We start from the raw sequence: 22,128 nt of genomic DNA, 5'->3' as shown, positions 1-22,128 counted from the left end.
AGACAAACAAGGAAAAGTGACTTCCCAGAGTCACATAGCTCGCAAATATCTGAGGCCAGATTTGAACTCAGAAAGATGAGTATTTTTGACCCCAGGCCTGGAAATGTATCCACTGAATCTTTCCTGAGCCTACAGTTAATAGCACTCTCTCCCTCTTGAAAAGACTTTCCATATACTTATGCATATTTAATGACTTGTGCATGTTTTGTTCCCCCAGTAGAATGTAGCTCCTCAGCGGCAAGGGCTGTTTTATTTTGGTCTTTATATCCTGTACCTTGCAGGAATTTAATAAATGTTTACTAAATTGAATGAATGTGCCCAGGTCTCCTGGTAACAGAGTTAGGATTTATACCCAGGTTCTCTTAATGTCAAATCTAGTGAGTTGGACCAGATGACCTCTAAGATCCCTTCCAGCTATAAATCTATGGTTGTATTACCCTTTTTCCACTACACCACTAACTCCTACGAGTCAGACTGGTACATGCTACTCATAGCTTAACCAATGTAACTTCATTTTACCGTTTCTTCAACTGTAAAATGAAAGAGTTGAACTAGCTATAAGCTCCCTTCCAATTCTAATTTTCTTCTCTTCTGAGATGAATAGGGTTGTTTCTTTTTCTACAGCTGCCTCATTACCCCCACTGCTACCTCCATTACCTTGGGTAATATTGGGTAAAGTACTCTCCTCACAATAAGCCAGGAAGGAAAGAAAGCATTACAAAATTATTGTCCCCATTTTACAGATGAAACATTTGAGATTCAGTGAGTCACAGTGTCACAGCCAGGATTTGAACCAAGGACTGTCCTGATAGCAGATTCAGTGTTATTTTGTCCAGTCCTCTTATTAGACCAGTCTTGGGAGTTTGTTATTGAGTCATTTTCAGTCATGTCCAACTCTTCATGACCCCATTTGGGGATTTCTTGGCAGAAATACTGGAGTGGTTTGCCATTTCCTTCTCCAGATCATTTCTGTAGATGAGAAAACTGAGGCAAACAGGGTTAAGTGACATCCCCAGAGTCACACAACTAGTAAATGTCTGAGGCCAGATTTGAGATGAGTTTTCCTGACTCTAGGCCCAGCACTCTATTCAATGTACCACCTAGCTACGCTGTCTTGAGGAATAACAGGATTATATCAATGTGTTCTAAAGGCTATCAAAGCCATGGGTAGGGATTTTCATCCCCAGGGCAAGTACTACAAATACCACCTGGGACTAGTAGAAGTTGGTGAGGAACCTGGCACTCTAAACTGGTGGGTGAGAGAGGAGGAAGGCAGAGAAAGTCATCATATTACTGCCGGGGGGCTCTACTCATTCTTTGCAAGTAGGAAGGAAAAGGAATTTACCTATTTTAAATGCAATAGCTTCCTAATTTAACTTGTACTCTTGCTAACTAAATGTGTTAAACTCTAACTGTTTAGCCATGGAAGGACTGTGAGTGCATCAATGACCTCTAAATTTGGCTCCTTGGTGAGAAGCCCCATATACCTCACACTGGCTATAGCTCTGGGAAAGACACATCATCCCTCAGACCAGCCCCACACTTTCCCATACTTGTAATTTTGCTTTTGCTATCCCTCATATACCCTGTGAGCCCCAGAATATTAAAACTGTACCACTCTTGTAAAAGCCAACCTTCCCAAAGAAGTCTTTCTCATACCCCTGCTGGTAAATCTTTCCCTTCTGACCTTATATAGCACTGCAGATCCCTCCTATGTATTTTTCATTTTGGGAATGTCCTATCCCTTACCATGCTGTAGGCAAAGCTTGTATCTCTAGTTCTTTTTTCCCCCCAATCTTCAGTCCTTACCACAGTACTCTATACATTTTAAAAAATATTTGGTGAAGTGGTGGAGACATGACTTGGCAGACCAGGGCTGTAAAAGGTGCTTCAGTAAGATGGTGCTATATTGGAGAAGGCTTAACAGGTAGAAATCAACTCAAGGAACAAGGAGGGCTTGGGATAAGCATCATTAACAAAGCTGGAGGGAGCTTGCTGAGGCCTAGAAGATTTCAAAGGTAGATTGGGGAAACTAAAAGAAGGGCAAATAATATAGAAGACAAAACCTTGGACTTGATTGACCTAGTAATAAGAAGCCCCCACAGAACCCTAGTGAGGAGGGAGTAAGGATGATATGGTTGATTAAAATTTTGTAATGCTTTGTGATTCCCTCACAATAACCTAGGAGGTGTACAATACAATAATTATTATATCCATTTCATAGAGGTTAAAACAGAGGCTGAGAGAAATTACGTAACTTGTCCAAGCCAGGTTTTGAACCCAGGTCTTCTGATTCTAAGTTTCATGGTTGTTTTTGTTTTTCCACTATACAACTCTAAGTGTTGGTGGGATGTAAAGAAAGAAGGGAAGTTGTTATCTAGTAGTTTTCAGTCATGTCTGACTCTTCTTGACCCCATTTGGGGCTTTCTTGACAAAGATACTGGAGTCATTTGCATTTCCTTATCCAGCTTATTTTATAGATGAGAAACTGAGACCAGCAGGGTTAAGTGACTTGCCCAGGGTCACACAATTAGTAATTGTCTGAGGCCAGATTTGAACTCTGGAAAAGGAGTCTTTCTGACTCCAGGACCAGTGCCCTATCCACTGTGCCACACATTTTCCCAAGAGGAGAAAAGACAAGCATAATTATTCTACTAAAAGCTACCGAAAGCAGAAAAGTAGTTTCTGGCTGGAGATTTTAAATGCTTGGATTTTAAATAGGCAGGAATAGAAAGGAAAGGGAATATATGAGGAATTTTCTTCATATAAAGATGGCAGGCTTCAGCACCTATCTGAGTATGTGATAGCTGTAAATCTATCCTTCTATAATCCTATGAGAAATTGAAGCACAAACCTGGAAACAAAAGACCCTGGGCTATTGATATCAGATTTATTAAGCACAGAAAGAGAGCAATAGTTGTAATGAAGGGCCTTCATCCTATGCCTAGCACTGCCTCACTGCAGTGAGGGCAGCAAGTGAAGTCTGGAGTAAATCATTCCATTGACAACAGTCACTTTCTTCTTTTTGTAAACCAGAATAACAAGGCTTATAAGAAGCTGAAATTGGTTGTACAAAATGTTTTCCCTGCTTATGTAATACCCAAGTTTTAACCATATACAAAGGCATATGGTAACAGACTATATATGAAGGTGAAATTTTATCTTATTTGATCTAATTTTTCTTGCTTCAGGGAGATGTTCTCCATACCTTCCACCTTTAAAAGTCTATGAAAAGAAACACTTTTTTATAGGTTGCTGATCTTTCCCACAGAAAAATAGGGGTCATTGAGTCAATTGATTAGCTACTCCATCCCACTTAAAATAAGAAATTATTTAATGATTTGAGAACTTTCCTCAGTCAATTAACGATTTTAGGCTGTTTGGAAAGAGTCCTTAATTAGTTAGAGTAACATTGCACAAGAATTCTGTTTGGATTCACTGAAAAAAGCTATACCCTGAAAGTCATCCAAAAAATGTGAAGTCAGGTGGAGCCTAAGAGATTCAAACAAGTGGAAATGGCTCTAGTAATCCACAAAAAGGAATAAGACAGGAAGGAGGAACACAGCCTTACTCTCAGTCTGTACCCCTTACCCTGGACCAGGGGAGAATATGAACTTTAGAGGTCTAGAACACTGCCTATCTTCTCCTCCTGGTGCTAGCAGCATCCTTGGATCAACAGACAGCAATATCTGCTCTGGAAGCCAAGATTAATGCAGATATAAAGTTCATCAATGAGCCCCCTTCAATTCCCCCCCCCCCAAAAAAAGCTATATCAAACCTAAGAGGAACATCTTGAGGACTTCAGACAATCAGTAACTATGAATTATCCTTTTGTTAAACATTTTCTCTAAGCTTGAGTCCACTTTCCCCTGGACTCTATGCATAATTATGGGAAAGTGTATTAAAGATTTTTGTACCAACTGTTATTAATACCACGGTAATAAATACTCCCACTTTCCTACACTAATTTAGGGTGGCTGACTAATTGATTTCAGCTGGTAATCATGCACATCAGTGAGAGTTCGTGAGCTAAACCAGAAGAAAAACAACTTCTCAACCACTCAGGACTAACCCTTGAGCCCTGAAAGGAAGTGTAGCCAGCCTCAGGGGATCTGACTCATCAGTACATATGGGAGCTGGGAGAGTACATGTGCCATGCCTGGATATGATAGACTCACTGCAATATACTATATACTAAATTCTTTCTAATATCTAAGCCAAGCATTATTAAGTACTTTGTGTCTCCCCTGTGATACTTTGTTGTTTTTCAGTTGTTTCTGACTCATCTTGATCGCGTTTGAGGTTTTCTTGGCAAAGATACTGGAGTGGTTTGCCAATACCTTCTCCAGGTTATTTTACAATTGAGGAAACTGAGGCAAACAAGGTTAAGGGACTTGTCCAGGGTCACATAGCTAGTAAGTAAGTGTCTGAGGTTGACTCAGTGAAGATGAGTCTTTCTTGTTCCAAGCCCAGTGCTCTATCCACTGCCATACCTAGTTACCTTGTATGAAAATAGACTGGTCATTTAAGCACTTGGAGCCTCAAGTCTCCTTATCTATAAACTGTAAATGATAAGGCTAACACTATCTAAATCATGTAGTTGTTATGGAATAACTGTAAACTTTGAAGTGCTATGTAAATATGGATTTCCGTTATTAGTCATATTAATCAATCAATATTCATAAGAGTTTTATTAAATCATTAGGAATACAAAGGAAAGGTGAAGCCAGATCCTGCCTTCAAGGAGTTCACATTTTAAAGTGGGGGACAAACAGGAAAATCAGTAAATACATGCAATACACAGACACATACACACACATACACACACACACACACACACACACACACACACACACACATACTAGGAGCATGTGAAAGTTATTTCAGAGGGAAAAGCATTAGAACCTAAGGGAACCGGGAAATGTCTCCTATACAAGGCAGCTTTTGAATTGCCCTGAAGGAAGTCAAGTTTTTTCAGATGTGAGGTTGCAAAGAGGGAGTGTTACAAGCATAAGGGATATTTTTTTTATTTACGGAGGCTCTTGAACTCTTTGAGCCTCTTAAAAAGTCACTGAATGTCCTTCAGTGGAATGCTAAAACACTAAATAGCCTCTAGTGCAAAAAAGAAAAGAATGAACATACTTTTTTTTAAAAAACCATCAATACTGCGGTGGTGATACTATCTGGCTGTCGATCATGGAACACTACAATCCCCAAAGACTAAATATTTGAGGTGCTCCAAAGGGCAATGGAGAAACACAGGGTGGGCACAGACTTTGGTCAAGACTCAAAGGTGGACAAATGTTTAACAACCAGCTCTCCACACAAGAAAATGTTTCCATGACACACTTTTAAGTATGATCTGCATTATTAATATTTTCTCTATGAATTGCTTAAATTTAAATAATCAACAATATAATAAATCAAGCCCTGATATGTATCATTTGCCAATTTTCAAGGTGTAAATACATTGGAAATTTAACAACTGACTGAGCTGGTAGATGCAGGCCCCAACACACCTCTGCCTGGGGCTTATTATATTGACTTTTGTGCAAGAAGTGGTATAAAATTTATCATCTATCATCCTGAAAACGGAATGGGATGGGTCATTTATCATAGTGTAAGTGAGACAGCTTGAATCCTGTGGCTGGCACCCACAGAATGTTAAGAAACCTAGAGAAAGGTTTACAATCTACTAGGCAGATCCTCTACAAATGATTTGTGGAAAGAAATGGACAAAGAGGCACAATTTAGTTTTATTTTTCTGTATTAAAGGAAGGGTTCGTCTTGAGATTACAAATGCAATGAAAGATTGAAACAAAAATGCCTTTCATTGATTATCACAGAAAGTTAAATGTTTGACAAGCCTCCACAAAGAGACAAAGCAATTTGGACATCGGGAGCAGTGGTATAGCCACCCCCATTCACAATATAAGGCAGAATCTGTTTTCCTGAGTGTCTAAGTCATTTCTGGAGGGAGTTTTGTGTCTAGGGAGTTAGAGAATATGTTGCAATTCACATTCATAAACCTCTGGCCCAGAATCCTTAAGAAAGATAGCATAATATTTGATGTGATAAAGACCAGTATAGGTTCTAAGTGCACATAGCCACCTACCATACAGTAATGAAGTCCCAAACCATCACACAAATGGCAACAGAATGCCGCAGGGAAATATTCTGGCTTCCAACCAAATTGACTTAAAGAGACCTAACAGTTGTCATTGTTCCAGTCTGTGTGAGATGCTCTGCAGGCACTTACTACAAAACTCAATTTAACTTTTTAATGGTCCAGTATGGGAAAGAGGAGTTGGAAATAATTGAGAGATGATTAGCAGTTTTGGAAAAGAGAATTTCTGAATAATTACTAAAGAAACTGTGATTATATCATATCGCAAGGCAGAACTGCACTTAAAATGACTGAGATGAAAAATATTTTTTTTGAAGCCCTCCAAAAAGTAATCCTTCTTAATTTCTCTCAATAATCTATTCTAACAATCAGTGAATCTCATGGAAAAAATATTCTTCATTAAATCTAAATTTTCATATCACTTTTGCTCTTTGGGTGAAGAAAAAAGGGGAAAAATAACTTTAAACTGTAAAAAAAAAGAGCATAAACACTATGTCAAGTTAGGAGGTAGAAAAGGCACATATACAATCATTGAACTAGAGATAGATAGTTATTTAGTTCAACCCCATAATTTCAGATGTAGAAACTGAGGCCCAGGGAGTTTAAATGACTTACCCAAAGGGACACAGGCAGTTAGCATCAAAAGGATTTTAACTTAAGTCCTTTGACAGATTCAATATGACAAATATCCTTTTTGAGCAATTTTTATCAACAAGATGGGGCATCAAGGCGGTACAATGGCTAGATCTCCAGACCTGGAATAAGGAAGATCTGAGTTCAAATCCAGCCCCAGACACTTATTAGCCATGAGACCCCGGGCAGGTCACTTAACACCTCTTTGCCTCCCATTCCTCATATGCAAAATGGAGGCACACTGGAGAAGGAAATGGAAAATCACTCCAGTATCTTTACCTAGAAAACCCCCTGGACCAGGTCCATGGGGTTACATAGAGTTGGGCATGACTGAACAAGAAATGAATAAGACAGAATGGAACGCTTGTCCAAAAGTGGAAGCGTGAACCACCTAAATTCTGCACCATGGATAGGAAAAGAGAATCAGTAGTTTTTGATGATATTATCAGTCGCAAAATAAGGACAAGTGGACATCATTGATATACTATTTAGCTTTTTGAGGTGCTTATTAATAAAATACTGAAGTCAGAGTTGGAAGGGATCCCAGTGACCACTATCCAGTTGCCCAGCCTTTGCTTGAATATCTCCAAACAGGTCTACATCCAGATGAAAACCTTTCCACTTTGGCATAACTAATTGTTAGAAAGCTTTCCCTCTGCCATTAACCTTAAATCTGTTTCTAAATTTCAGAGCATTTTTCCTATTTATGTCCTCTGGAGACAAACATTTATCTCTATTAAATGTTTCTATTTTATATTTGACCTCACTTTAGAATCATTTTGGATTCTGATTCTAATATCCAACATGATACCTGCCCTCCTAGGTTTGTGTTAACATCAAATATGAGATTGTTATTAATGACTTTAGGTTATTGTTAAAATATTTTTTCTTGTTTCTTTGTCATGTTAAAAATATTAGAGAGTGTCAGGTCAAGCAGAGATCCCTGGTGCATTCATTCCATTAGAAACTTTTTCCAAGTTGAACCTGAATCATTTATGACTCTTTCTTGGGTCCAGCCATTCAACTGATTCCAACTCTAATTATATACTCATTTTAGCCCATATCTCTTTATCCTCTCCATTAGAATAACATGAGAGAATTTATCAATTTCATCAATTTATTAATTAATTTATCAATTCCTTGCTTAAATTTATGTATATAATATGTAGAGGTGGCTAAATGTTGCAGTGGATAGCATCCAGGGCTTAGAGTGAGGAAAACCCGAGTTCAAATCTGGCCTCAGACACTTATGAGTTGCATGCTCCCAGGTAAGTCACTTAAACAGTGTTTGCCTCAGTTTCTTCAACTATAAAGGAGGGACAGTAATAGCACCAACCTTTCAGGGTTGTTGTGAGGATCAGATGAGATAATATTGGTGAAGCACTTATCGCACTGTTTGGCACACAATAGGCACTATATAAATGCTATCATCATCATTATGGTTATTATTGGTAGCTTGTTGAACCAATTTAGTCACCTACAATTTTCTATAAAGAGTAAAATGTCTTTCCTCAAGGTCTAAAAGAAAGGAGTTTACTTAAGGACAAAACTTTTCAGTTTTTGACATCCTGACATACCAGAAAATGTTTCTGCTCCCATTTGCTGTTCTCCCCGCTCCCTCTTAGCCTCTATTTCTCTCCCTTTTGAAATACTTTAAACCTTATTTCTCACATGACAAGTTCCATCCTAAAATAAACTTTTACAACCAAATTGTAAATCTCTTGCAGCTGGGTCATCTTTCAATTGCTGACCTGACCTCTACTATTTCAGGAGAATCAGAAAGAAGTTGCTCTCCGTGAATTTGATTAAGCCATTAGTCATTGATCCAGTCACCACTGGCATCCACGTCAGAGGCCGACATTCATAGTTTAGTTTGGAATTACACAGAGAGTAGGTAGTAAGACAGGTTTTCTTCTCCTCACCATCCCCTTCACCAAATCCTCTATGATATTACCAGAGCAACTAAAATTGGAGGCATCTTGAACATCTAATTTCTTGTTTGCCATTTATGCTACTGAAATCCATACAATTTCTCCCTTTGGACTATAAACTTCATTGGCTAGTCAGTTTTCCCTTTCATATTTGCATATCCTAGTTTATATTTACATAATCAATGGTGAAATTGTAATGGGTTAGGGATGGAAGTGGGAGAAATATCCAAAAATGTGATGTAATACAAAGAGTTTAGAGTTAGAGAATATGGGTCCACATTTGGATTCTGCTACTTACTATCTCATGACCTATGGGATGAGGTAGTTATTTAAATCTCTCTAGGTCATAATTTCCTCAGCTGAAGGGCTGGACCAAATAAGAGGTTGACAAACTGTAGCACAAAGGCCCAGTCCAGCCTGCTGCCTATTTTTGTATGCCCTAAAAGCTAAGAATGATTTTTTTTTTATATTTTAAAATAATAATTAATTCGTAAATGGTGGGCCATCCAAAAAAACAGGCAGTGGGAGCAGATTTGGCTCGTTGTCCCCTGGACAGCATTGTCACTAAAGTCCCTCACTGGTCAATGAGAATGTGTGTGTAAAGTACTCAGAGAACTTGAAATGATCCTATCAGATGAGATCTATTATCACTGACATTATTACTTTCAGAAACCATGATTTCATTAGCATAGATACGCCCTCTACCAGTACAGATAAAAAACCCTGTATAATTTTGAGAGTCCCTAAGATCAATCAATGAATCCATTGATCCATATCTTAGACTTTATAGAGGTTGGTCCATAAAGGACAATCTCTTATTTGAAGTCCTTCCAGCTTGTTACCTGTTACTCTCTGCTGTGTAACCTTTGTCAATCCTGAGTCACCACATCATCATAACAACAAAAACACTTTCATCCACTTATAAAGAACAAACAAACAAAATGCTAGTCACTTTGTCCAGCTGTGTAATCATCTGTCTATTAAACATAAATGAATAAGAGGAGTGGAACATTTTGTTCCAGGTCAATTTCTCTCTTAGGTCCATTGGACAGGATGTGGAAAATGTAATAACAGGAATAGGGACTAGACTATGTGATTTCATTGAAAACAACAAACAATTGAAACATATCTCAACCTTCTAAGCTCTAGGCACTGCATTGGAAGCTGGGAATACAAGAAAAAAATGAAATACCCCTTCCTTCAAGGCATTTTCATTCAACAAAGGGGAGACAAAATGATGTCTTAATTGCCAAATCTAATGGCTTTTCCTCAATCATCATTATTCTTTACTCCTCTGCAGCCTCTAGCATGGTCAGCTGCTCAGGGGATACAGATCTTCATGGCTTTCCCATCAAGAAGACCTTAGTTCAAATGTGGCCTCAGACACTTATTAGATATGTGACTCTGGGCAAGCCACTTAACTTTTGCTGCCTCAGTTTCCTTATGTATAAAATGGGGAGAATAGGAGTGTCTACCTCATAAGGTTATTGTACACATCAAATGAGAGAATGTTTCTAAAGCACTTGGCACAAAGTAGATGCTTAGTAAATGCATGTTCCCTTCTCCCTCTTTTCCTGGATACTCGCTTCTCTGGAGATTTTTGTGACACTGCTCTCTCCTGGTTCTGTTTTTACCTCTTCAACTACTCCTCAGTCTCACTGCCCACTTGCCATAAGTGTCCCCCCAGAGTTCTGTTATGAATCCTCTTTTTCCTCCATACTACCTCCCTTGGTGATCTCATCAGCTCCCATGCAAGTCAATTATCATCTCTTGTAGATATCTTAAGGTTTGTGAGCCCTTTACAAATATTATCTCATTTGATCCTCAAAACAAGCCTGGGTGGTAGGTGCTATTATTATCCCCATTTTTATAGATGAAGAAACTAAGCAGACAAAAGTTGAATGACTTGCCCAGGGTCACACAGTTAGGACATGTCTGAACTGGATTTGGACTCCAGACTCCAGGTCTACTGCTCTAACCACTATGCCCTCTAGATTTATATGTTCAATCATAGTTGCTCTTCTGAGCTATAGTCTCATATCACCAAAGGTCTACTGGACATCTTGGCCCAGATGCCCTGTAGATATCTCAAGCTGAACATTTCCAAATCAGAACTCATTATCTTTTCCCTCAAACTCTCTCCCCTTCCCAACTTTTCTATAAAATTCAAGTGCGTTACCGTTTTCTTAGTCATTCATAACATAGACATAATTCAGTCCCTTATTCATGCCCATCCTACATTTCCAATTTATTATCAACTATCTTCATTCCTACTTTCATAACATTTTTTCATACACAACCCTTTCTCTCCACTCACACAGTCACCACCCTGGTGCAGGTTCTTATTCCTTCCTGTCGACTGTTTCAATAGCCTGCTCTTTAGTCTTCATTCTTTACCCTTCCCCATTCTACTCCATCTTCCACCCTGCTGCCAAAATGATCTTCCTGAAGTACATCTGATCATGTCACATTCTGTTCTACCTTAACAACTCCAGTCCTGAAATTATGTTGATATGTGTAGGTATAAAAATTCAAAATTGTAGTACCATTGAGTAATTCACTAGCATCACCAAAGTCAATCAATGCATTGTAAAGAAAAATGTTATCTGCTGGAAATGTTGGGAGTGATTTCAGAGTTGGGTTGGATTCTGAATTTTCAGATATATTTGCCTATTTTTAATCTCCTTGGTTTTATTTTGAAGGGGAGGAAAGGGAAATTTATTTAAAGGATTGATTATACAATTGAAGCATTTCAAGCCTGACATGACATCAGGTTTCCTGATTGGCCAAGAAGCTTAGGTTCTAGAACAGAGCCATGGATCCCATCTAGAATGTCCATTGGTGAATGAAACTGTCTAAAATACACTGAGAATTTTCTCTGGCCATACCCTATACCTGGAATGCTTTCACTTCTCAACTCTGCCTATTGACCTCTTGGGTTTTCTTGAAGTTCCAATTAAAAACCCATCTTTTACCAGAAGCTTTTCCCAATTCCTCATTTCTATTTGCTTTCTTTCTTTTAATTATTTCCTATTTACCCTTTACATAGCATGTATTGTACAGCTTTGCTTACATGTTTTCTCCTCTACCAGATTGGAAACTCCTGAGAGCAGAGAATGTCTTGCCTATTTTTGTATCCCAATGTTAAGCACATTGTCTGGCACATAGTCAGTGCTTAATGCATGTTTATGGATTTACTTATTGAATTAGACTGAGATGTTATGGAAGGAAAGATGTCACTTTATCCTGAGGATACAAAGATGATAGATTCAGTAATATGGGGATCCAACTCCTCCTCCCACCCTTGGCCCCCCCAAAAAAGGCAGGGTAGGATTAGAAAATTTTATTTAAAGATTAGCTAAGAAAGCTAAGGTGCTACAGAGTTTGATGGAAGGTAGGTTTTATTTCTATACACTTCTAATTACCTTATCTTTTAGTATTATTTCTAAATTTGTAGTCTGGAGTGGGTGGACATGGGAGATATGGAAAAGAGAGAAGTAGATGCTAGAAGCAGACACCAATGGCAGTGAGAAAATAAGGAGTCATAATTAGAGTTTGCATGTACTAGATCTTTGAATCCAAGAGGTCAAATAGACTCAGAGAACCAGAGAAAGGTTTGCATTTATGTGAATTGGAATTCAGGGCTCAAGGAAGTTTAAAAGACAATGGTTAAAAAGCCTTTGTCTGAAGGTAATATTTCCTTCATCAGTTCAAAGTGGACAGTCTGGTACTCTGGAAAGAACAAGCTTGAATTAGGCTGGCTAGCCCTAAAGCCAAGGCCTTGGTGATCTCTATACAGATTGTCACTAGAAAACATTTATACACGTCCAGACACACATATAACCTAATTTATGCACAAGATTCCTGAAAAATTTTGCATGAACAAAATTATACTATAAAAATATTTAGTTCATTATTTAATGCAACTCTTCTCCTATCCTTAATATAAAATATTATATAAAGCTTAATATAAAGCCTTTTGAAAATCAAAGAATCCTTTATTAAAATAAATATTCATTTCCTAATTAATTTGATTTAGCTATTAAGATTAGAAGATTTTTTTCTTTTAAATAAAAGCATATTCTATACTATATAGTTTATCATAGGATTTAGAGATAGAAATGTCCTAGACCATCCAGTTCAATCTCTTTATTTTCTAGGCAGAAAAACAGAGAGATAAAGGGGTTTTCCCAAAATGACACAGATATTAAATCAATAAACATTTATTAAGTACCTACTATGTGCTGGGCCCCAAGGTAAGAACTGGGGACACAAATACAAGTAAAGAGAAATAAAATCCCTACCTTCAAGGAATTTAGTCTAATAAATTACAGAGCTGGAATCTAGGCTCAGACTTTCTAACTTCAAATCCAGTGCTCCTTATAGGAACACATGATATTTCACATACATTAATATAATTTTATTTTACTTAATTCAAATGTATCTTTATTGGTACCTTTTATTTTTACATAGTTATCACCATTCATATAAAGATTAAAAAATAAACAACTCTGGGTCCCATAAGAATTGATCCGAAGTATCAAACTAGTTAATACTCACTGAACTTCAATTTGTGTACCACATATAAGTACATATTTTCATATACACATATATATATGCATTTCAGTATGTTTTTTTCCCTCATATTCATTCCACTACTTACTAACATCCTCGCTAGAGGACAGAGTCGGAAAGAGGAAAGAAGGAAATCTTGGTCATTACTGTTGTTATGTTCTAGAAGATCTGGTAAAATAATATTTATATAGTGGTTGTTATGTGTAGTGCTTTGCAAATATTATCTCATTTGATTTCCATAACAACTCTGAGAGGTGAGGAAATGGAGGCAAACAGAGGTTAAGGAGCTTGCTCAGGGTAACCCAACTGTTAAATTTCTGAGGTCATACTTGAACTCAGCTCTATCCTATCTCCATTCCTAGAGTTTTATCCACTGAACCACTTAGCTCCCTCTGGTAAAAGAAGGAAAGTAGTATATGGGAAGACAAGAAGTTATTAAAATAGGAGTATTAAAACTCAAACACTTTCTGATTCTAAAAAACATCACACTGCAATAAAAGGTAACAAGGGCGAGTTAGCACCGCCCCCCCACCTCCTTTGGGGGCATGAATGTTAAAGTAGCAACTTTGGGCTGGATAACGTAATAAGATGAGGGGAGAAAAAGTTTTGTGCACCAAATCTGATGGTCCAACATTAATGGGCAGGGGAGAACAGAGAAAAGAAGTAAATTCAAACTAAGTAAGGTAGGTCAGGACCCTCATGGGTTCTTAGCCCTTCAGGTTTACAAAACCTGGTCCTCTGCAGTTTAATCAATGGTCCAGTATCCTGGACAGTGCATATGTTCTTTAGAATCAAAGTATTCTAGGACTTTTTGTGATAATTCCCTCAAAGATATCATTTATTTATGTGGATTGATTGAGGAATACTAAGAGAAACCTGGCTTTTGACTTGTTTGTGAATGTCCTATTTAACTATGAGTCACCTAATATAAGAAACTCAAGGTACAAGCACACACAATTTCTCATTTAAGTGACATCTGAGTAATTTTTTCCCTACAAAACCCAGCTGATTTGCACCTATCAAATAGAGCCTAGAAACTGTTACTTGGCAACTTCTTGAGTTGGGACAGAGATAAAAAATTCTGAAAGATGAATGTCAGGAAGTCTAAATTATTACTGTATCTTGGAGTGACAAGCTCATTATAAGGAGAAGGCTTGAAGCATTCTGTAATTTAATCAGGACAGTGCAAGATTAACATTTCTTTAACAATCCATATCTCTGCTTTAAAACACACACATACACACGTACATACATGCACAACAGCAACAACAACAGAAGTAAACAGCAGAAAACGAAATACATAAACCTTTTCACATACTTATGTAGAAATGGCAGCAAGCCAGAATGGTACACTGAAATCTCTCTGGGCATATTAACAAAATATTATTCCCTACAACTTTAAACTTCAAAATATAATTAATTCAATCAAAATGTCATCTGCTGCCCAGAGCATTTTTATAAAAAGAAAATATCTTGAAGTAAATAATTATTCCCACAGGAAAAGAAAGAGTAGCATGAACTGAGTTTATTTATAAAGCAACAACCACTCCAGCCTAATCCATTAGTGGACGATATGTTTGGAAGACTCCAGAAATCACAGGCATAGCAGCTTCCAGTGCCTCACTTTTCTACAAATATAGGTAGCACCTTCTCTGAAGCTTATAGTGCTGGATTCAGGGGGCATTAAGAGGTTAAATGAGTTTTCCAAGGACCTATTTGTACAAAAATATTTATAGCAGCTCTTTTTGTGGTGACTAAGAATTGGAAACCAAAGGGATACCCACTAATTGGGGAATGGCTAAGTAAGCCGAATTACATGAGTTCAATGGAATTATTATTAGTATGCTACAAGAAATGACAAGCAGGATGATTTCAGAAAAACCTGGGAAGACTTACATGAATTGATGCATAGTGAATGAAACCTGGTGAACTTTGTGCAATAATGTTTGAAAAACTGTGAATGACTTAGCTATTCTCAGCAACACAACGGTCCAAGATAATCCCAAAGGACTAAAGATGAAACATACTATCTGCCTTCAGAGAAAGAACCAATATTGATTGAATACAGACTGAAGCATGCTTTTATTTTCACTTTCACTTTTTTCTTTTATTTCAGTCTTCTTGTACAAAATGACCAAATGGAAATGTTTTACATAATTATAGGAGAATAACCTATATCTTATTGCTTTCCATCTGAGTAAAGTTTGAAGGGAGGAAGGGAGGGATAGAATTTGGAACTCAAAACCTTCAAATAAAAATGTTCAAAAATTGGAAAAAATGAGTTTTCCAGGGTCATACAGCTGTTACATGTCAAAGGCAAGTTGAACTATATTCTAATTCTTCCTGACTCATAGACCAGCTATCTACTATGCCAGGCTGCCTCTCTCTGTCAATAATATCTCAAACTAGGAGAGGAATAGAATGACATTTAATAATAACTTTTAATGATACCAGACAGGAAATTTTCATTGCCATCTCACTGACTTAATCACTAAGTATATTTGCACAAAAGTAATTTTACGTCAAGAAGGTAGGTCTTTTACATCTAAAGCCACAGGCCTTGGTAATCTGGTATTCCTTTCCCAATGAGCAAATTCTGCCAGTCATAAGAAGAACTGGAATGGTAAAAACGTATTATGATTTCAGGGAAAGAGAAGATGAATACTAAAGGTCTGTAGTCTTATGGAGCTCCCTTCAGTAACTAAGAAAGAAGAACAAGAAACAAAGCCTATGTCACAGAGGGGGAAAAACCCAATCAAGTAACCCAACAAAAACCTACTTACAATATGTCTTAATTTTTTCCACCCTGTCTGGCTTTTTAGGTAGGAAGGAAAATTTGCTTCCTTACCTCTTTTCAACACAATATAAAACCCCCACAGCCAGGAAAATATTTAGCACAGGTAGGCAGGAGATGTAAGAAGATACAAGGTTTATTTTGACCCAGATGCAATCATAATGGTTCTTGTTAAAAAAAAAAAAAAAAAAGGAAAGAAAACGAAAGCATTCAAATTCATTGCTCCTTCCTGCAGATGTCTTATTACTGACCTAGACAACTGCCAGCATACAAGGACATTAGGAATGATATAAAGATAGAAAAATTCTTTAGGACCCATAATGATTAAGAACAAAAGTCTGAGTTTATCTCTTAGGAACCAACAGAACATGTATACAGTCCAAACAATGAAGATGAATAAGACCTTTAGAAATCTGCAAACTCTTAGACATCAGCCCAAAGCAATGATTGTATCCTACTTTTTCACACTGTAGAGGCAAGTGCCAAATCTCCTTTTTGCTGTATCAAAGTGCATCAAGAGGTTATGACTAGATTTACTAGTGTCTTACACTTGTTTTTAGTCACTGTCTCCCATCCTGAGTGACAGGAAAGACCAGTTAATTAAACGTGATGAGAGTAATTTTGATTTGGTAAATTAAGATGTTAACAAGGTAGGGTACCCACAATCAAAGTTTCAACTCTTCCAGTGCTTAATACAGTACCTGGCACAGAGTAAGTACTTAACAAAGGGTAATTGACTGACTTCCACATGGCATTAGCTGTCCACCATGCAGAGACCACATGTCAACAACTAGAACACAGTAACATATCAGTTCAGCAGAATAATAAAGGTTGGGAATAAAGGAAGGCTTAGGTGTAAACTGTCACCCCTAAATTCACCTTGCATAAACGTGGTAAGAGGAGCTAATATCTGGCTGAATATCGAAAGCTGCCACCCGTACAGTGAATCACTACACATCCTGGGTAAAGCATTCTTAGAATTCTGAATTAATTATTTAGTTCTCTCCAAATGTTCCCCTCTCCCCCCACCCCACTCTTTTCAGTATGAGGTATGGGTTTAAGAGGAGAGGAAAGACAGACAGACAAAGAGAAGTTGAGGAATTTAGGATTATTCGGATATGAAAATAAAAGTCCTGCCCCATAGCCTTCCCCAAACTGCTAACCTGAGGCAACTGTTTTCAGAAAAGTTAGCTAAGGATGCTGAGTCTGCATTTGCTGCCTGTGGCTGAGAGAGATGAAGATGCGAAAGTAGTACAAAAGGGAGGCGGCAGTCTTACTTTTGTAGCTGGCTGCCCAGGGCTGGTAGCCGTAGTAGCCAGTGATGCGCAGGATCCGCTCCTCGATAGACGTGAGCCCCACTGAGGCGCTGGTGAGGTCCTCCACGGATCGGGACCATTTCAAATCCTCTTTGATCGCTTCGTCTACCACCAAGTACTTGAGCTGCCTGAGCTGCGGGCTGATGTCCGACAGCCTCCGGGGGCTGACGTCGGGTGACCTCCTCATCCCACTGAAGCCAGCAGGGATTTCCAAGCCAGGGAGTTGAGTGAGAGGGAGGGAAGAGAGGGAGAAAAGAAAGCAAATAAATGAATCCTATAAAGCCGATATGAAGGAGGAGAAAGGAGAAGAAGCCGTCCCCAAACCTCTAACACGCAGGTTCCCCTCTTCACCCCAGTCACCTTTCCATCTCCACTCCAGTTTCTCCCGCAAGCACCAGGTTCAAGTCCTTTCTGCTGCTTCTCAAGGGGAGCATGAGTTGGGTGGGAGGATCGAACACCAGGTCTCTGGGCATTGAGATCTCAGAGAGGAAAGGGTCAAATACAAAAATAAAATAAAATACAACTTCTCTAGATGCTCCCTCATTCAACCTTCTCCCTTACCCACGGACTGATAGGGAGGAGATCACCCTGGGCGTAAGGGTGACAAAAAACAAGAAACCATTGGTGGCCTTCTGTCCAACCCTACCCCGGGGGCAATTCCCCGTCCTGGACTCCCCAGGCTCCTGTTCACCAGCGCTACTCACATCGCAATGGTTTTGCCCCTGGGTGCGCCGTTTGGAAACTCTCGGATCCCCATAGGGAAGAGCGGGGAGAGGCTGGGCGCTCCCAGACTTGAAGCAGACGGGTGCTGCCGGCGGGGGCTCTCACCGGTCGCAGGGGCAAGGGAGATGCGCTTCTCTGGCGGGCAGGGCTGTCAGCCAAGAGCCGCAGAAGAGAGTCTCTGCTGGTCCCTGTGCCTCCTTGGCCCCCTCCTCCTAGCCTGTTCCCTTTCCTCGCTCTAAACCCAGGGACTTCCGAGCGTCCAAGGAGATCCAGGCATCTAAGTACCCAGCTCGCGCACTCCTCCGGGGAAGTGGAGGAGGCGGCGGCCAGCCAGCAGCTGCTCTGCTAGGGATGCTACTACCCCAGGCGCCCGGGTTCGCTCCCAGCCCCACAGCCCGGTGCACCCGGCAGGGAGCAGGGGAGGAAAGCTGGCGCTCCAGCGGCACCTGGGGCCGGGCTGTGACTGTACCCTTCGCTGCCCGCAGAGGGAACCAGGAGGGGGCGCTGCTGCTCTCCCCCTCCCATCTGCGTCCTCTACCTCTCTGATGAACCCAGCCCAGCTCAGTTCAACCCAGCCCTATCCAGCCCATCGTAGCAACCTTTGCAAGGCGCTCATGTCCCGTCCTCAGTTTGCAGTCAGCCAAATCACATAGTATTTGTCTTGGTGATATTTGTCATCTTATGGAAAAAGATTGGATCCTTTGGCTGGTGGGGGTTACAAAAATTACCATCACCACAATCCATTTCTATATTCATAAAACCAAACTCTGAACTCCCACAGATGGAGGCATGCATAAGGATACCACCAATGCAAATAGGAAATCAATGAAGTTGTCTTTGCCTAAATCTCCTGGCAGACCTAGGTTTAGCTTGGTGGTCATCACTAAGACGGCCAGCATTTGTTCTCAGGAAGTTTACATTCCCAGATAACCAAATACTTATTGTTTCCCTTTCCCCTCACTTTTCAGTTTGTGCTTATCCTGCTCACTTTAAGGGTCTATTTTCTCTTCAAGGAGTGAGGTCAATATTCTTAAAGAAACATTTATTACATACTGTCAACAGTCAAAAACAAGCAAACATTTATTAAGCTTTTACTATGTGCTAAGCTCTATGCTAAGCACTGAGGTTTCACAATACAACCAAGAAGAAAAGAGACACCATGCCCCAGGAGCTTACATTGTAATAGAGGAAAACAACACATAAAAAGTGAAGTGGAGAAGGCGGAGGGTCAGTGGTACCTGTGCAAGAAGGGTAAATCTGGAGAATGAGGGTCTGAGCCCTTCATCAAAGCTAGGTTCCAGGAAGAACCCATGAATGGTAGTTTGCCAGGTGCTACAAACTTCGTTATCCTACACATGTATTAGCCTTTCCACCCCTTTGCAACACCTTTGCTGATTGCATTGGTGCTGCAAATCATTTTGTCTTACTGTCTCTCAAGTTCCCCATTTCACTTCCTTTGGTAAATATTAGGAATAAAGACTGGACATATGATTCTAGTTTACAGAAAGAACTCCTGAAGGAGGAAACTCTCTTGGCCAATGCATACCAACACCTTTGAAAGTCATAGCCTTTGAGAGTTTCCTAGAGCACATAGAATTTAAATGATTTGCCCAGTTTCATTCTTTCAGTATGGCAGACATGATGAACCTAGATCTTCCTGGATCCCAGGTCAATTATTTATCCACTAGCCCATGTTGGTGAATATTATGAGGAATGAGTAGATGAATAATAAACATGTACAATTATTTGAGTCCTTGAGGGTTTACTAAGTGAATTATATTACCACAATCACTTTGTTTTCATATACGTGCAACACAACACACAAAAGTCATTCATAAAGACATTCTAGGTTCCTCCCTAGAGTTAATTACACAACAAAAGGCCTACCTCAGACATCATCTAGGCTGTAGCCTACTGAAAGTATGAATGCCTTTAACAGCATCTTCAACAAATTGTCATTGAGGCTTCTGTGAAGTCCTCCAGGGACAAAACATTTATTATTTTATGAGCTAGCACAGTCTTCTTTTGAACTATTCTAACTGTTGGGAGGTGGTGTTTGTTTAAGTCCCAAGAAAATCCCATCTTCTTCTGGAAGTCTTCTCCAACCTCTTTTAATTGCAGTTTCTTCCCTCTGTTAATTATTTCCTGTTTATCCTCTATGTAGCTTGCTTTGTGTTTATTTGTTTGAATGTTGTCCACCTGGAGAAGTGAGCACCGTGATACACATCCAGGATGACCTTCTGGCACAGGTTTTTAGATCTGAAGAAAGCAACTTAAAAGGGGGTCAGCAATCTAATTATATTCACCAAAAGAGAAAATACAAGCAGAGAAATAAAGACTCACAGACAGGGGTTCTAACTGTCTCACAATAAATAATACATACATCACAGATCAACAGACAGACCCAACTGTCTGACTATTACATATATGTGTATATATATATATATATATATGTATATATATATATATATATATATATATATATATATATATATATATATATATATATATATATATATAGTTACCAGAGAGAGAAGCACCAACATCTGGGTTTTCAAAGCCGGGGGCTCCTTAACAGCTACCCAGGGTCTTATCTGGCACATAACTTTCTTTCAGAGAGTAAGCCCCCAAAGCAAGTGGTTGTTTATATTACACTACCTCATTAGATTGTAAGCTCCTTGAGGGTAGGAGCTGCCCTTTGCCTCTTTTTGTATCCTCAATGTTTAGTATAGTGCTTAGCACATAGTAGGTACTTAATGAACATTTATTGATTGATTTTTAGTTTTTAATGTTCAGCTAAAATCTACCTCTTTATAACTTTCACCTAATTCTAGGAAGGAACCTAGACAGCCTTTGTGAGCATCTCTTTTTGCGTGTGAAAACAAAGACTGTGATAACTTGATTCCTCCATACTAACCAAGCAGATCAAGTTTGTTCTCACTTCTCAATGAAAACTTTTCAAATATGTGAAGATGAAAATCAGTTTCACTTCCTAAGTCTTTTTCGATGTAGACCAAAACTATTCTTCACATGGTATGACTTTCAGAACCCCCACTAACACGACCATTTTTCCCTATTGCTAGCCAATCTAGTAATGCCCCTTCTTAAATGCTGTGCCCTGAGTTGAGCACAATTCCCCCCAGGAAGTCTAGCCAAGGCAAAGTTCAGCAAAATTACCATCTCCCTGCTCTTGGACACTCGGCATCTCTAAACATAGCCTACGTCTGAATGGACCTTTAATCTGCCATTTCACTCTGCTAACTCATATTGGAACTGCAGTCTACTAAAACCTTGAGATCTTCTTCAGACAATCTGTTTTATGGTTATGTTTCTTCAATCTTGTACTGCTAAAATAGAATTGGTGAACCCTGATGTAAGAATTTTAAAATATTTCTATTCAGTTTTATTTTATTAGATTCAGCCCAGTGCCCTAGCCTGTCAAGATTGTTAGCCATCAAGACTTCCTTATCCTTTTCAGCTTGCATCATCTGCAAATTTGACCTGTATACTATTTATGCCTTTATCCAAATCATTAACATAAATATTTAATGGAAAAGGACCAAAGACTTAGAGCTCTGGGTCACTTCACAGAGGAACTCTCTCTAGTCAGACCTAGATCAGTTAATCAACAACCTTTGAGAATGGCCTATCAATGGGATCAGAAACTACCACACAGACAATATAGATCTTGTCTTGTCCATTTGTCAAGTGCTTTGATCTAGACATACGGACTAGGTCCAGAAGACTTTTTCTAGATCTACTTGTCTGGTAACCTTGTCAGAAAAGGAAATGATATTAGTTTGGCTTAGTGAACACATGCTGGTTTATCATGAAAACTACTTGCATACTTATAAGTTCACAAACTGGTCTTTTGGTAATTCTTTCTAGAATTTTGTCAGAGATTATTAAATTAGCCAGAATATCATTTGAAGTGGCTACTATCTTCCACTTTCTGAAAATGGCAGCATTTCCCTCTACCATCTTTCCTATTTGCTACAGTTCCTCAGAGATCGCTAACAGCAGAACACC

The 22,128-nt window shown here is 39.0% G+C and overlaps 1 protein-coding gene across 2 annotated transcripts in view; it reads right to left on the bottom strand.

The window, feature by feature from the left end:
* The window catches only part of SLC35F3 (solute carrier family 35 member F3), a 532,744-nt gene extending 514,189 nt beyond the window's left edge, over positions 1 to 18,555 (bottom strand). The window contains exons 1-3 of one of the 2 annotated variants that reach the window (XM_072647510.1): positions 18,081 to 18,162; positions 17,737 to 17,855; positions 17,338 to 17,567 (exon numbers count right to left, since the gene is read on the bottom strand). In XM_072647510.1, coding sequence (XP_072503611.1) covers positions 17,338 to 17,567; positions 17,737 to 17,849 — 343 coding nt within the window. In that variant the 5' untranslated portion in view covers positions 17,850 to 17,855; positions 18,081 to 18,162. Of the gene's footprint in view, positions 1 to 17,337; positions 17,568 to 17,736; positions 17,856 to 18,080 lie in introns of both variants that reach the window. The other variant, XM_072647511.1, reaches the window with a different exon arrangement.
* Between the last annotated feature and the right edge of the window lie 3,573 nt (positions 18,556 to 22,128).

The sequence above is a fragment of the Notamacropus eugenii genome, chromosome 2, assembly GCF_028372415.1.
Source record: "Notamacropus eugenii isolate mMacEug1 chromosome 2, mMacEug1.pri_v2, whole genome shotgun sequence".
NCBI classification, from domain to species: Eukaryota; Metazoa; Chordata; class Mammalia; order Diprotodontia; family Macropodidae; genus Notamacropus; species Notamacropus eugenii.
Note: the sequence above shows the minus strand (reverse complement) of the source record. Positions and strands in the feature narration are given on the sequence as shown.